Below are 14,184 nucleotides of genomic sequence, written 5' to 3'. Positions count from 1 at the left end.
CCCCCACCCCCATCAGTACACGGCAGCAAAAAAATTTCATTTATTAAAATCCTTACCTCTCTTGACATCTTTGGACCTGAAAGTATTGTCTGAAGTTTGGAAGTGCTCTGTAAATCCACCAACGGGAATTCTTTCTTCGTATCTACGTGACAAAACCGTGTCAAGTTGCTCCAGGTTTGTGCACCAAAATGCAGACATCATGAAATTGATCGGATCGAGTGCGCCCTCATTCATATCCTTGTCGAAAACTTTTGGAACATTAAATAAAGAGTACTGTATATTAAAACTTTTTTAAAACCCTGTATTAATGGCTTTTGGTTTATTTAAGCAAGTCCTTCGTTTTTCAATTGCAATTAGAATTAGGAAAATTCCCTTGTGTGATTTACTTGACATTTGTTGATGCTTTTAAATAGGTCTAAGCAATTCACTGTTGTAGGACCCTAATTAAGCATTTGAGGGTTTTGCAACTCTACCGCAGTACAGATCTTTAAGGGCTTCGTAGTAAAACGTCTGTAAATCAGCGACAAAAGGTCTCATTGTGAATGTTGATGGCTTATTTTATTCTTTCAAATAAGCAATGAGTGTTGTTATCGGGAGCTTTTACTTACTTGTAAGTAATGTAGAAATATTGTGCTCAATATTCCAATCAGTAGCTTTTTTGTCGTAAATTATATTTGAAAATTGGGATGAAATGCATGCACTTTAGTAACACACCCATCGACTAATGTATAATGTAGTCCTACCCGCATATTACAAAGTCTGAAGTTTGATTTCCGTAAAAATTGATACACGTTATCGCCGACAGCCTTCAGCGTCTCTGATTGGTTATTTGAATCGGGGAGCCTTGCCGAGATTGCGTCAACTACGCAGCGTAACGGTTGCAGCGAAGACGCTAGCGCGAGGGTAGCGATTTTAGGGAGAAGTGGTAAGAAACGTCTTACCTGTGTCTTTCTTGATTCCTTTTCCGATTCCTTGCAGACTCACTTTATCCACTTTTTTATCTTTAATTGAAATCGTTAATTCTTTATCGTCATTTATATATCCATGACGTAATAATAATCGTGCCAGTTCATTTCTTAATTTTCCTTTTTTAAGTTCATCCATAAATGTGTTGATGGTGTCAGTCCTTGCAAAACTTAGCCACAGTTCAACGCAGCCTTTTCCGATCTCTAATGGCGTTGCTCCTTTCTCTAGTATCAGTTCACAGAGATCTTCCAAGAAGTTTGCATTTACCATTCGTGTAATAATTTCATCATTCATGTTGAAAAATAATTTCAATGCGATTTCTGTGTTTCAAACAAGAATCACAAATAATAAAGTTAGGTTTGACACAATCTATTATAAAACCTGCAGAAATGCTCTCTTTACAAATAAACAATGATATGAAACAGATGTATATATATATGTATATATTATATATATATATATATACATCTGTTTCATATCATTGTTTATTTGTAAAGAGCATTTCTGCAGAGATCTCGTCTTGTCGTTTGCTGATAAGAAGAGGGCGTATCATTGATCTCTGTTATTTGCCATGAATTAAGGACTAGTGCTCTCTAATACGCATGCTCATGGGTATAAATGATTAGGCGCTTTAATCGAATTTGCCTTAATGGTGGTTATATATATATGTATGTATTTATATGTGTATAGGCCCTATGTATATATATAATATCTATATATATGTATATATTATATATAATATATATATATATGTATATATTAACATGTACATATAAACATAATGTATTTACATAAACATTTCAAACCGACTAGTGCTGTCTAATATGCATGCCCATGAGTATGAAATATTAGGTGCTTTAATCGGATTTGCCTTAATGGCCTGGTTGGTTAAGACGTCTGTATAGACACTGTCTCTTATACACATCTAGATGTGTATAAGAGACAGGTTGCAATATATAATGTATAATTTAATAGGCTTATTATATATATGTTAATATATATATATATATGTATATATATATATGTACTGTATATATAAACATGATATATTTACATAAACATTTCGAACCGACTAGCTGAATCATAATGAGTGAGACAAGGAGATGAATCATTTTCGGTTCAGTGCTGTCAATGTCATCGTTTCCTCCCACCCTCATGGAAACGTATATTAAATACCGACTCACTTTCATATTGGCTAACCAATTCAGCGTTTTGTCCGTGTAGTATAATTGTATTGCTGTCTGCGATGACGATGGTCGATGAACTACCAACTGAAATCTGAAATTGGTTCAAAGGTTGATCAAGGACCGTCGATCGGCAACGATGATGGAACACACAGCTGCCGTCGTCCACTGGGGTTACGTCTGTTGACTGCATGCTCTCATACGATTGAAATGTTTCAATAGCTGAAGTTTTGCGACGTGGTATTTGGTAGCGGTGCGATGAAGAGGCACTGCTGGTAGAAAGACTTGGTAACGACATTCTAGAATGTCTATACCTAGGAGATGATGTTATACCGACGGACGACGTAGAATGCAATGGTAGTCGCTTGGATTTTCCCTTTCTAGGTTCTGAAATAAGGGTTTTAATGACCGTTAGTTAATATTGGTTTACTAAGCAAGCCCAACCCAACTAACATTTGACGTTACCATGTGTTCATATAACGTTCAATGAACGTAAAATTGTAGAACCATGTTAATACTTAATATTTGATGGCCTAAGATGTGATAATAACCGTTATTAAGAACTATCATTGAGCCATTACCCTCTTCTCTTTCTTTGTTCATGAACATCTCTGCAAATTCTATTTTCCCTTCATCTGGAATGCTATATTTTTTGACTGAAAGATATAACATACTGATTTAGACAGTCGCAATTTTCGTTACCAAATAATTAATTATACCGTAAAAACTCGAACAAAAGCCCAATTGGCTTAATCTCGAGATGAAGCCCATCTCGAATTGAAGCCCCTCTTTAGTTTGCAAAATTAGCCTCGAAATGAAGCCCATTGGTAGTGCAGTGCATACATTGGATACATGAAATAAAAAAATAAATAAATTAAAAACAAGCTTGGATTATACAGTAGTTTAGGTGATTTAATACCAGTTAAATCCACTCCATGATAGAAATTGATGTTACACTGGCCGTATTTATTGTTTTATAGGATAAATTCACAACATTTACAGCATTCATTTTGAAAAGAAGCCCCACTATTTACTTTGCAAAAGTAGCCTCGAAAAGAAGCCCAGCTTGAAAAGAAGCCCATCTCGAAAAGAAGCCCATCCAAAGTTGGCAATAAAAAGATGCCGAGGGCTTCAATTCGAGGTTTTACGTTATGCTTTTTTACTTATTGATTATTTCACATAAAAATTAATTGTGTTAAAATCCCAACGCCCGTGTACTTGTTTTTATTGCCAAAAAGGCCTACCCTACCCATCATTGCTTTAAAAATCTGTCAAAATACCTACAAAATTTCTCGCACGCAACATCAAATTCGATTCGGTCGTCAAATATAGGTCTGCTCGTCCGGTTAAGCGATTCCGTCATAAACACTGGGAAATAAAGAACACGACACTATATTATACTCAATACAGAAATTAAGAAAATCAAATAGGCCTACGTGTTTATTCCTTTTCTATTGAAAATCTTTCATTTTTCAAAGCTCTGGCCACAAGAAAGTTCACCGAAAGAGATCTTGCTGTAGGAGAACCCTACTATTCTCCTGCTACGCCAAGATTGGTCCACAACCAAGGATTAATCCGCATCATTTATGCAAAAAGTATGCGTATGGTAACAATATGCAACCCATAGGTGCTTTAAAAATATATATCAATAATAAATTAAAGTCTTATCTATAGGCCTATGTTTTACTCGTGTTTTACGTATACTCCTTTCTTGATCAGGCATTAAATTATCGACTTCTTTTCAGAGCAGCGCATCAGCCAGGGCGCATTGCGCATATTAATGTACCGTACTTGGCTCCCACTGAGGTGGCCAGACCGATTTCATGAAAGAGACATCAATTTTTGACCAGTCCCCGTACTTTTCCCGACAGTAGGTCTATAATGACTATAAAACATGCATGTGTATGGAGAACATGTGGGGGTATAAGTTACTCACCGTCGTCAGCTTCTTTGTCTGGTGATGGCAAATAGAATTTAGACTTTTTCATTTCTCTTTCTGGAAGTTTTATCTAATTGACATAAAGTAAGATATTATTCATGGCATGACATGAGAGGAATTCTCTTACACGAGAGATATTATTATTACCACTATCATCATCATCGTCATCATCATCTTATCATCATCATCATCATCATCATCATAATCATCAACATCATCATAATCATCAACATCATCGTCGTCGCCATCATCGACATCATTATAATATCATTACATCGTCGTCGTTATCATCGTCGTCATCATCATCATCACCACCACCATCAGTAGTAGTAGTAGTGGTGGTGGTGGTGGTGATGGTATTGGTACGAAAATGGCAGTGGTGTATAAGTGGTAGTGGCACACAGCGGCAGAATTAGTAGCATTAATTATACACATTTTGTTCGAAATAGTTTACCTGCTGAGGAGGCTTCCATTTAGACGCTAAGCTTACTTTCTTGGCCATGCCACAGTCAGTTAGTGTGGGTACTGTTGAAATTGTGCTCCCTTGATCTTCGATGCAATAATCTCTCTAAGATCTCTTAGTACGCCTATGTGCCATGATGCATAAAACAGACAACATCACCTACTTGAAGTGAATTACGTATACAGTGCTATATAACTCACTCTCGTTATACAACGGCAAAAACAAATTTATTATTACTACTTTAAAACCTTCCTTGGACTACACCACTAACACTACTACGAATACCGTATTAAATATGATTGATTAATAATAATAATAATAATAATAATAATTATTATTATTATTATTATTATTATTATTATTATATATTAATTTTAATTCTAATAATAACAATACCATAATGTTGGTGGCAGAGCAGCACCCGCAGTAGTAGCAGTGGCAGTAGTACTATAGTAGCAACGGTAGTGGTAATTAATAGAAGTATTAGACATGAAAAAACAAAAATAAGCATTTTGGTATCTAGCAGTACGGTACTACCGTAAGTACATTATTCATAACAAGCTAATTCCACAAAATATTGACTTACTCAGATTTGCGCATGTGTTTTAGTAGGCGTGTCTTGTTTACTAGTAGACTAGTGCAAGTTATGATTATAGTATATTCATGGACGACAACACAACTCTTTATATGACAGTAGGCACATTATATGCCTTATAGCACATCCAACCACTATTGAACTGTGAATGAATATACACAAGTTGTGTAAGCCCTGCGTTCTTCTATTTATTTTAAAGTATACGCTATAACCATGGAAATATTATTAAAAGCGCTATACTTACAGAATATTATGCCGGTTGTAGTTCAGGCCTTGTATCTTCTTTAGCTGTCGTTCAATGGCATACTACACTTCCTTTTATTATCCTTATCCGGCCTTTGTTAGCATCACGGGTTCAATAACAGGCACTGGTGCGATTGGATAACTCATGATCAACTGCCCTTGGGTGCTGACTTATAAGAACTGACAATAATGATCTGGTGGAACCACAGTAATATTCGCACGTATTTGTAACATTTATAAGTACATGCTTGAAGATGTGTAGGTTCTTGCACATAGTCAAAGTATAACTTTAAAAGGCTCATTTGTAAAATTCAAGATTTTGTGCAATGTTGGTTCAAGGTTCATGTGCAAAGTGCTCCTCCTCTTCCTCAAACGTTATGGTTCAATTGCGGAAATTTTGAGGATGTATTTTATGAAAAGTAGCTTGTGAACACTTTTGTATGCCAGCTATAAAAGGGTATATTTAGCTCAAGGAGACATATTTTTTAGTCAATGAAATAAACATAGACCTATACAAGAGCTATAGACCTAATAAGGTCACAGCACATTATTAAATATTTCCAGGACGTTTTCGGCCATAGGGGGAGCAGGTTTTCGTAGTATAGCATGGATTATATTTTATAGACAAGACTGTTTCAACAACCTACTAATGAACACTGACCAATGGAAATAAGTAAAATTAGTTCAGTTGAGGTACAATGTTGATTGTATAGTATGCAAATTTACAGTTCAGAGGGAGCCTGGGAGGGCGCAAACTTTTCTGGAGGCTTTATATCTTATTGCCAAACTTGTTTGCTTTAGTGAAAAAGGCGCACAGTTTCCACTCTTTTGACGATTTTTCAACACAATCAAGTTATCCATATTTTATATTTATGATTGCAACTTACATTCACAAGCAGAGGATTTTCCACAAATGATTCTTCGTCCTAATAATCTAGTGGATTGTATTGTTACACAATAATCATTTTAACTTACTTTCTGCTGACGAACAACATTAATGATTACAAAAGGGAACTTCATCTATTCTGTATATTTATTAGTTTAGTGACCAAACACATCTTGGTTATTTGAAACATTTACACCATACAATAAAAGTTACATAACTGTTCAATGGCGGGTCCAAGGGTGCGGCAAAAGGGTCACTTTCCCCTCGTCCCTCCCAACAGCAGCCAAAATAACTAAGCATGTGTTATATACATTCTAATACTGTTAATTGTAAATGTCTATACTATTCTATCTAGGGCCTATACTATAATTATAAAATTAAACATGATAAATGATAAACTTACCCTAAATCCTGAATCTTAAAAAATTACCTACAGATGAAGTGTATGTACTTTAGTAGGCTATAACTTTTAACTTTACAAGATCTGTAAATCACATCATGTAGTATCACGAAAAAATCCTGAATCCATTTTGGATTAATAAAAAAAATCGTACATCATGAACAGAGATGGGGGTTCTTATGAACTCTCAACAATTTACAACGAACTATTAAACACAACAGGAGCAGGCAGGGCCCTGACCAACACCAGCGTATTACGTCATCGGACTGATGATGTCATGACCAGACTGAAGTAACACCGCAGTTAAAAAAGATCGCCGATTGTGATCGAAACGTCAAGGTAAATGCCGATGTTATTTCGAAATGAAGGATTAACGACACTACATTATAAGAACCAGACGAAATGTTTCGATGAAGTGTAGAGTACTGTAGTATAACTTTTAACGACACATTTTTAGTAGTCCTAACAAATGAGGGGTAAGTGGCGGCAATTTTATAGATATTGATCCTGTATCAAAGTGTCGTACGACATTTTATTCTTATACATGTAAATTATTAATCATTAGAATTAATAAAAAATCAATAAAGTGGACTCTTTAAATTAATTAATGCAAGTCCAGCAATGGAAAAATATTATGATTTGAAACCAGATATTTTTTTAAAAGAAGTAATTGTCTGTAAGCTTTTAAAGCTCTCCATCTTGCCTCAATCAGAGTCACTGGTATCCTCCCTCATAGGCCTATGTGACATCAGTTAAAATGTGCTGTGTGGCATCCTCATGTAAAAATGTTACCGGCTGCAGCAGTTACATTTTTTATTTGCTTCACATTCACATCCAACAGGTAGGCCTACACTCGCAATTTAGATGATGGAATAATGATTTATAAACTAAGTGCCTTTTATGAGCTGTATTTTAATCATGATAAAAATCCCATGCAGTGACAGAATTTTAACCCCGGATGCTGGGGTTGAAAAGCAAGCATCTTAACCACCAAGCTACAGTTCCATTCAAAATCACAGATTCTTTACCAGGAAGATAAACTAGCAGAGTTTGATGAACTTCGGTAAATCATTCTTGTCAATGCCATTCGGAACAAGATCAAACGATATTCTAAAAGGAAAAATAAAGAATAGTATCATTACAATACTTATGATCATTGTCATCATTACCAAGAGCAATGCCATATATCATTATAATCATATATAATTCGCGTCATTGCTGTTGATGATGCTATCACAATGAACAAGAGCAACATCATTATAATTGTTATCATCATCGTTGTCGATGGCATGGTGATCTATCATCAATAAGAGAAAACGCGAATGGAGCTGCACTAACAAATTCACTCTTTGTTGTCTCTTTTATTATGTACCACATACCTGAGTCGCAAATGCAACCAGGAAAATTAAATCTTAACTTAAGATCATTATTGTAACCATAACCAAATGTTTGGTCATAAAATTGGATACACGTGGATACATCTGATACCTTTCCATAAGTACTGTATCAAGGACAACTAAATGTTCTACCATCGTTAGTGTTTTGTTGTACGGCATTGCCTACCACATTGGTTTTTTAATACCTTACCTTACATCCGTGATCTTTTGAAGATCTTTGCAGACGGTTATCAAATCTTGGAAGTCTTCCTTTCTAAGTTTGATGATTACAAGGTTGAGTTCTTTCAAAGCTTTCAATTTCGGAAGATTATCAATAAAATGCCTGAATATCTGGTTTGGTATCTCTTTTATTTCTTTCACATTCTTCCCCGAGACATGAAGATATTCCAGATTTGGCAATTCCGGAATTACTGTTGCTATGTGATAAAGAAGTGTCCCTGAGAAAGTGCTGTCAGCTAAATGGAGTCGTTTCATTTTGTTCATCTGTTTTATTTCTTCGAAAAATGGTTCATATCCATTAGAATCTACATTGTTCGATGTCATGTTAAGATTCTCAAGTTGAGGCAATTTTCCCATTTTAGGTGCGAGTGCTTTAAAAACATCATTTGTGATTTCGTTCAAGCGTATATCAAGGACCCTTAGGTTTGGTGTATTGTCAAATGCGTCAATTGTAGCACACAGTGTTTTTGATGAGAGATTACATTTCTCAACCCAAATCTCTTCGATTTCCAAGAGCCGTCTTGCTTTTAAATGATCAAGCACACTCACAAATCCATCAGACACATTATTTCCAGATAATGTAAGGATCTTCAGTTTCGTCATCCCACCGATACATTTAGAAAATATTTCCAGGTCACCTGGTCCAAAGTTGTTACTATTCAAACAAAGACTCTCTAGGGTCTTCACTCGATGTAGCAGATTAACAAATGAATCAAAATCTGTTCCTTTGATTTGAATACCTGAAATTGTTAAGGATTTCATATTTGCATTCATTCCATCAAACACAATTCCCAAATGAATTTCTTCTGCTTGCCATTCCTTCAGAGTTTTGTACAATGGATAGATCCCATACATTTGCTTTACCGGAATCTGACTTAGGAATGATCCTTTTGGAATTTTGGCCTTAAAGGTGTTTGCAAACTCCTCATTTTCAGGTGAAATATCTGTCATTGATTTTGTGTAGAAGTGACGAGACGATGGAATTTTATCCATAAGTGCACGAACCTGGGTGTTGTCATCTACTCCCAGACGTAACAGCTCTATGTGATTTATACTATTTGTGTATTTCAAGAAAAATGCAAGAGACATCGCAGTGTAGTTTGATATGCCTGTAAATCTTATGCGGCCCTCTGGGAAAAAGGTTGTCATCTGCTCAAAAAGAATCCCCTCCTTGTCAGCCTCAAAATTGCATCCAATGCAAAGTTCTAAAAATTGTTGCATCTCTTTTATCTCTTCGATCGGCAAATCACCTTTGTTGAACCCTTCCCAGGTCTCTTGAGGATATTGATTGTATATATTACCAAGTCTCTCAAGAACAAGCTTTGCTGCTTCATTGCTCTCTGCACAAGTAAACTTCAGCATTAAATGCATATCAAGTGCATTGCGTACTGATGACACTTTGGTCAAATGATTCATGAATTTTGTACTTGATTTCTTTTTTTCGAGTAAACTAGCCAAGTAAATGGCTGCACATTTTTCTTGGGCTGATTTGTGGAAGAACTGCACCTCTTCTGTAGGCTCAAATGGGTTGTCTGAACGTTCTTTATCTCCATTTAGTGAGTGCATAATGCCAATTACACAGGCATCTTCAATAGCTTTTTGCTGCAATTTATCTAGCTTATGTTTTCTAAAAATTAGATCGCCATTAGTTTCAAGGCTACATAAACCAATTTCACCAATTTTAGACTTGACTTTTTGTAGATTCAGATTATTGCGAGGCTTTTTAATCCTCATCTGATCTCTCTCCTCGTACTTCTTTTCAAGAAATTGAAAAAGTTGCGAATACAATTTGCTTGGTGTTCGTGGTAAAACTGATGATTTGTAGTTCTCAAACTCCCAGAGATAACACATAATTGCTGTCATTATAGGAATTTCTGCAATGCCCTCCACAAAGTTTAAATCCCGGATGTACTTCATCAGTTTATCACCTGATTCTGGGCAATTGCTGAAATACCTGTCAACATACTGTTTTACATTTTCTCTTGTAAAGCCTTTAAGTTCAAAGTGTTTATAAAATCGGTGAATTCTTTTAAAGTCTTTAACCCGATGTGGCCGTGTTGTCACCACTACATGACAACTTGGAAGGTCGTTGCACCGTAAAATATCAAATAATTTTGATTGGCATCTATCATCGTTTACATTTTCCTTAATCAGCTCATCATATCCATCTAACATGAATACAACCTTTGAAGGTTCATTTTTAACAAATGCCTCTACAGCCTTCATATCTTTCTTGGAAAAACCATGTAAAAGTTGTGAGTGAACAGCACTGAATAAACTCTGGTTAAGGTTTATCTTCCGAATTTCTAAAAGGAACAGTAATTTAAAGTCCTTTATAAAATCCAATATATTATCGCTCTCTTCTGGCTGCCCATTCAGTTTTTTCTGCAAGGATTCCCCCCAATCAAGTGACAGTCGTTGCAAAATTGTTGTTTTTCCTGTTCCTGCAATCCCTCGAATTAAAATACGATATTGATTATCCCCTACACTCTCAGCTGGATCAAACATCTTATGAAACTCGGGAAATGGAAATTCTGCTCCGTAGTTTTCCTTCTCGAAAATAATGTTTAAGTTGATAAAGATATCTTTCAATTTCCTAATCCCCTTGGATGTATCCCATGGCAAAGATTGCATGACGTTACAGAATCGGCAGTATCTATCGGATAGCGTTTTAGCAGCATGATCTATGATAGGAGAGTAACCTGGAAAACATAAGCAAACAAAATACTTGTATTAAGTCATTCAACAATTTATAATAATTTATTTTGTAAATAATAATATAATGGCTATCGGGGGTCACGAGTCTCCTTCATATCGCAGAAGTCTACCGCACCACCGCCAGCACAGCAAAATCTTTTGAAATCTTCCACAAGTTATTATATATGATAATATGATAATCGGTGACATCTAAACATATTAATTGTTTATCAAACAAGATGTTTACTTAAATCGGGGGATGGAAAAAAGTGTTGGAACTGTTTGAGCAAAACAAATGTTCTTTTTTTCCAAACCTTCTACCAAAGTATTTCTAAACTCTACATACCTACATGACCCTTAAGGAACGTCTTAACCAGAGAAGCAGCATTGTTACATCCTACTTCTTCCAAACTTTTCATAAACACGTTCAAATCTGGTCGTTCATTTTTGAGAAAGGACCTTTTCTCCAGGTGCATAAACAATTTCCATGGTTTATTGAATCCTTCGGAATGATACACAGATGCTAACCGGTGACAATCGTCATCCTCCAATTTATTTCCTACATCAACCAGCATTTGTTTATATGGTGAGATTAAATTTATAGCCTTAGGACTACAAGGTGATTGCGTTGGTAAGATCTTCCGAAGATCCCGTTGATCCAGCAAGTTTAGCAGTTCATACAGCAGATCAAGCTTATTAACTGTAATGTCTTCTTTATCAATTAACTTAGCAAAGATGTCTAAAATCCCTTCATTACTATTTGGTGGGGAGATGTCAGATAGAATAAACCGAAGTTTTTCCTCGTCTTTAACAAAATAGTTTTTATTCAGCTTGAATATCAAGTCCCTTATTTCGTGTTCATTAGCAGCCATCATGAGGTACAATTATCTACTGAATATTAAGAATCTGATTATGGGAAATAGTCATTCTGAAAAGAAAATTAAGAGAAAAATCTGAAAAGTTTGTAAATAATGCTACTCCAAAGCATAAAGCTTTAAGTGCATGGGTCTTTGTTTTGGAGTTTGCTAATGCCAAGCTTGTGTGATTCATACTTATACTATTACGCTAAGTACCTTATGCTTTCGATTGGACGTAAAGCAGTTAGTCTCATTTACATTATAACTGCAGACACACAAAAGAACTGTTGTTGTATACATATGTAATATTTTATCAATGAAAACGATTATGAATCTTTCTAGATTATATAGAATCAGGTTCATTGTGTTCCCTTTATTTATTGCTACAGAAACCATTAATGGTGTAGCTTGTGGCTGTGGAGCTGGGGATCAGCATGGAGGTTGTAAAAACATGGTCTCAGCAAGACTTTCATCAAACTTGGTCGGCACGTTCTCCCTCAGTCTGTTTTTCCCCCTTGTAATCTCCCCCTTACAATCACAAGACTATAGCTTACTAAAATTAACTCGGTGTGCATAGCATTTGCAGACACAGTGAATTCATTACCAATAATGCATTGTGGAGGCCTACTGTATTATTATATAGGCCTATATAATGTGAAAACAAACATGTGCTACATATCACATTACACTTCTTGGATTATAAATGCACTTAACTTGAATTCAATTCATCCTAAGGGCAAATGCATTTGACTTAAATGCAATTAGATTACAAATGCACTTAACTTGAATTTAATTCATCTGAAGTGCAAATGCATTCGACTTAAGTGTAATTGAATTGCACTTAAGTGTAACTCAATTAGACTTAAGTTGAATGGCATTCAACTTAAGTGAAATTGCAACGTATTACACTTTTCCACTTAAGTGCAAACGAATTCAACTTAAGTCGGCGCTAATGAACTTTCGCACCTAACTTTTAATTCTTAATTTTTTTTACCTCAACGTTCTTCTCACAGTCACAACATATAATTAACAAACATTTTCACCTGACTTAACCTCTCACAAAGTACCTTTTTCAACAAATAAGTACAGCGAATCTGTGTTCGCTAGCACCAATCAGTAAGAAATTGCCAGAACTTTTAATTCTTAATATTTTTACCTCAATGTTCTTCTCAATCACAACATACAGTATAATTAACAAACATGTTCACATGATTTAACCACTCATAAAGTACCTTTTTCAACAAATAAGCCCACAAAAAACAAAATGATTTAAAGAAAACAACAAAAACATAATATCTTAACTACAGTGAAACTATCGCCCGCCGGGTTTCGGGAATAAAAATAATGATTTACTGTATCTTTAAACAAATATATATTTAATATTAATTGGCGGCTGTTGTGTATTCGATGGCCCCTTTGCCGTTCCACACATTTGGCGCGGCGGCCGAAATGATCGAACACCCAAATAAGTACAGCGAATCTGTGTTCGCTAGCACCATTCTACAATCAGTAAGAAATTGCCAGAATGTCTGAGTTTGCAGCGTGAAGCTTTTTGATTAAAAGTTTATGAAAACTTATCTATTTGCCGTTTGTATGTCATTCTTTATATTGTATGGTGCTGTTGTTTGACTGTGTGTCCACATGAAATTCACACGTACAATAATTACTTCAAAAATTAGTAATACACAGATCGAAAAATAGGGCCTAGGCCTAAAGCCAATGATAAACGTCGGTTCGATTAACCTCGAAAACGACAAGAAAGTTCAAAAAGATGGTACTGCAAGATGCCACATTTTGTTGTCGGATATTTCATGGCAAAAGTCCGATTAAAATTATAAGACTGGCCTTTAATGGTTTCAAAAGTTAAGAATTGACTCGGACATTCTGGCAATTTCTAACTTGATTGCAAAAAAGTACAGCTGGTCGTGCTAGCAAGGGCAGAAACTCTGTGTCAACCTATATTTATATTAAAAGGTATCTTTTGTTAAAAAAATGTACTTTATGAGTGGTTGAATCATGTAAAAATGTTTTATAATTACAGTATGTGGGATGCCAGTCAATTCGAGCGGATGTCATTTCGAGCGGACGCCAGTTCGAGCGGATGCATTTAGTGTGAATAACAAGGGCGAATTTATCGTCGCCCTATTCTTGTATTTGTTTTAAATGCAAAAAATGCTCTGATCACTAAGGTTTTGAAAAGTTTTTGGTACTTTTTGATAATTACTCCTTGTTTGAATTACAGTCTTGCCAAATCCGACTACCAAGTTGGCCGCTAACAAGTTAAAACTATAATAGAATTGCGCACTTTTCATTGTGAATTCACGGTTTTTTTTCTGCA

At 35.4% G+C, this 14,184-nt stretch overlaps 2 protein-coding genes across 7 annotated transcripts in view; both read right to left on the bottom strand.

Moving 5' to 3' along the window:
* The window catches only part of LOC117121831, an 8,467-nt gene extending 2,955 nt beyond the window's left edge, over positions 1 to 5,512 (bottom strand). Inside the window, exons 1-9 of one of the 6 annotated variants that reach the window (XM_033267202.1) lie at positions 5,392 to 5,441; positions 5,139 to 5,289; positions 4,544 to 4,714; positions 4,087 to 4,159; positions 3,435 to 3,518; positions 2,732 to 2,806; positions 2,151 to 2,537; positions 942 to 1,286; positions 57 to 248 (exon numbers count right to left, since the gene is read on the bottom strand). In XM_033267202.1, coding sequence (XP_033123093.1) covers positions 57 to 248; positions 942 to 1,286; positions 2,151 to 2,537; positions 2,732 to 2,806; positions 3,435 to 3,518; positions 4,087 to 4,159; positions 4,544 to 4,591 — 1,204 coding nt within the window. In that variant the 5' untranslated portion in view covers positions 4,592 to 4,714; positions 5,139 to 5,289; positions 5,392 to 5,441. Of the gene's footprint in view, positions 1 to 56; positions 249 to 941; positions 1,287 to 2,150; positions 2,538 to 2,731; positions 2,807 to 3,434; positions 3,519 to 4,086; positions 4,160 to 4,543; positions 4,715 to 5,138; positions 5,290 to 5,391 lie in introns of all 6 variants that reach the window. The other 5 variants (XM_033267201.1, XM_033267204.1, XM_033267199.1 and 2 more) reach the window with 5 other exon arrangements.
* Positions 5,513 to 6,405: 893 nt separating this feature from the next.
* On the bottom strand, positions 6,406 to 11,937 carry LOC117121837 (NLR family CARD domain-containing protein 4-like). The gene is made up of 3 exons (XM_033267213.1): positions 11,336 to 11,937; positions 8,264 to 10,994; positions 6,406 to 7,786 (listed from the first exon to the last, which is right to left on the bottom strand). Exons 1-3 carry the CDS (start codon positions 11,862 to 11,864, stop codon positions 7,717 to 7,719), a joined length of 3,330 nt encoding a protein of 1,109 aa, XP_033123104.1. The 5' UTR covers positions 11,865 to 11,937; the 3' UTR covers positions 6,406 to 7,716.
* Between the last annotated feature and the right edge of the window lie 2,247 nt (positions 11,938 to 14,184).

The sequence above is a fragment of the Anneissia japonica genome, unplaced genomic scaffold (assembly GCF_011630105.1).
Source record: "Anneissia japonica isolate Jap-2015-1 unplaced genomic scaffold, ASM1163010v1 scaffold2392_len1475705_cov187, whole genome shotgun sequence".
NCBI lineage: Eukaryota > Metazoa > Echinodermata > Crinoidea > Comatulida > Comatulidae > Anneissia > Anneissia japonica.
The sequence above is the reverse complement of the archived record's forward strand: the minus strand, read 5'-3'. Positions and strand labels throughout refer to the sequence as shown.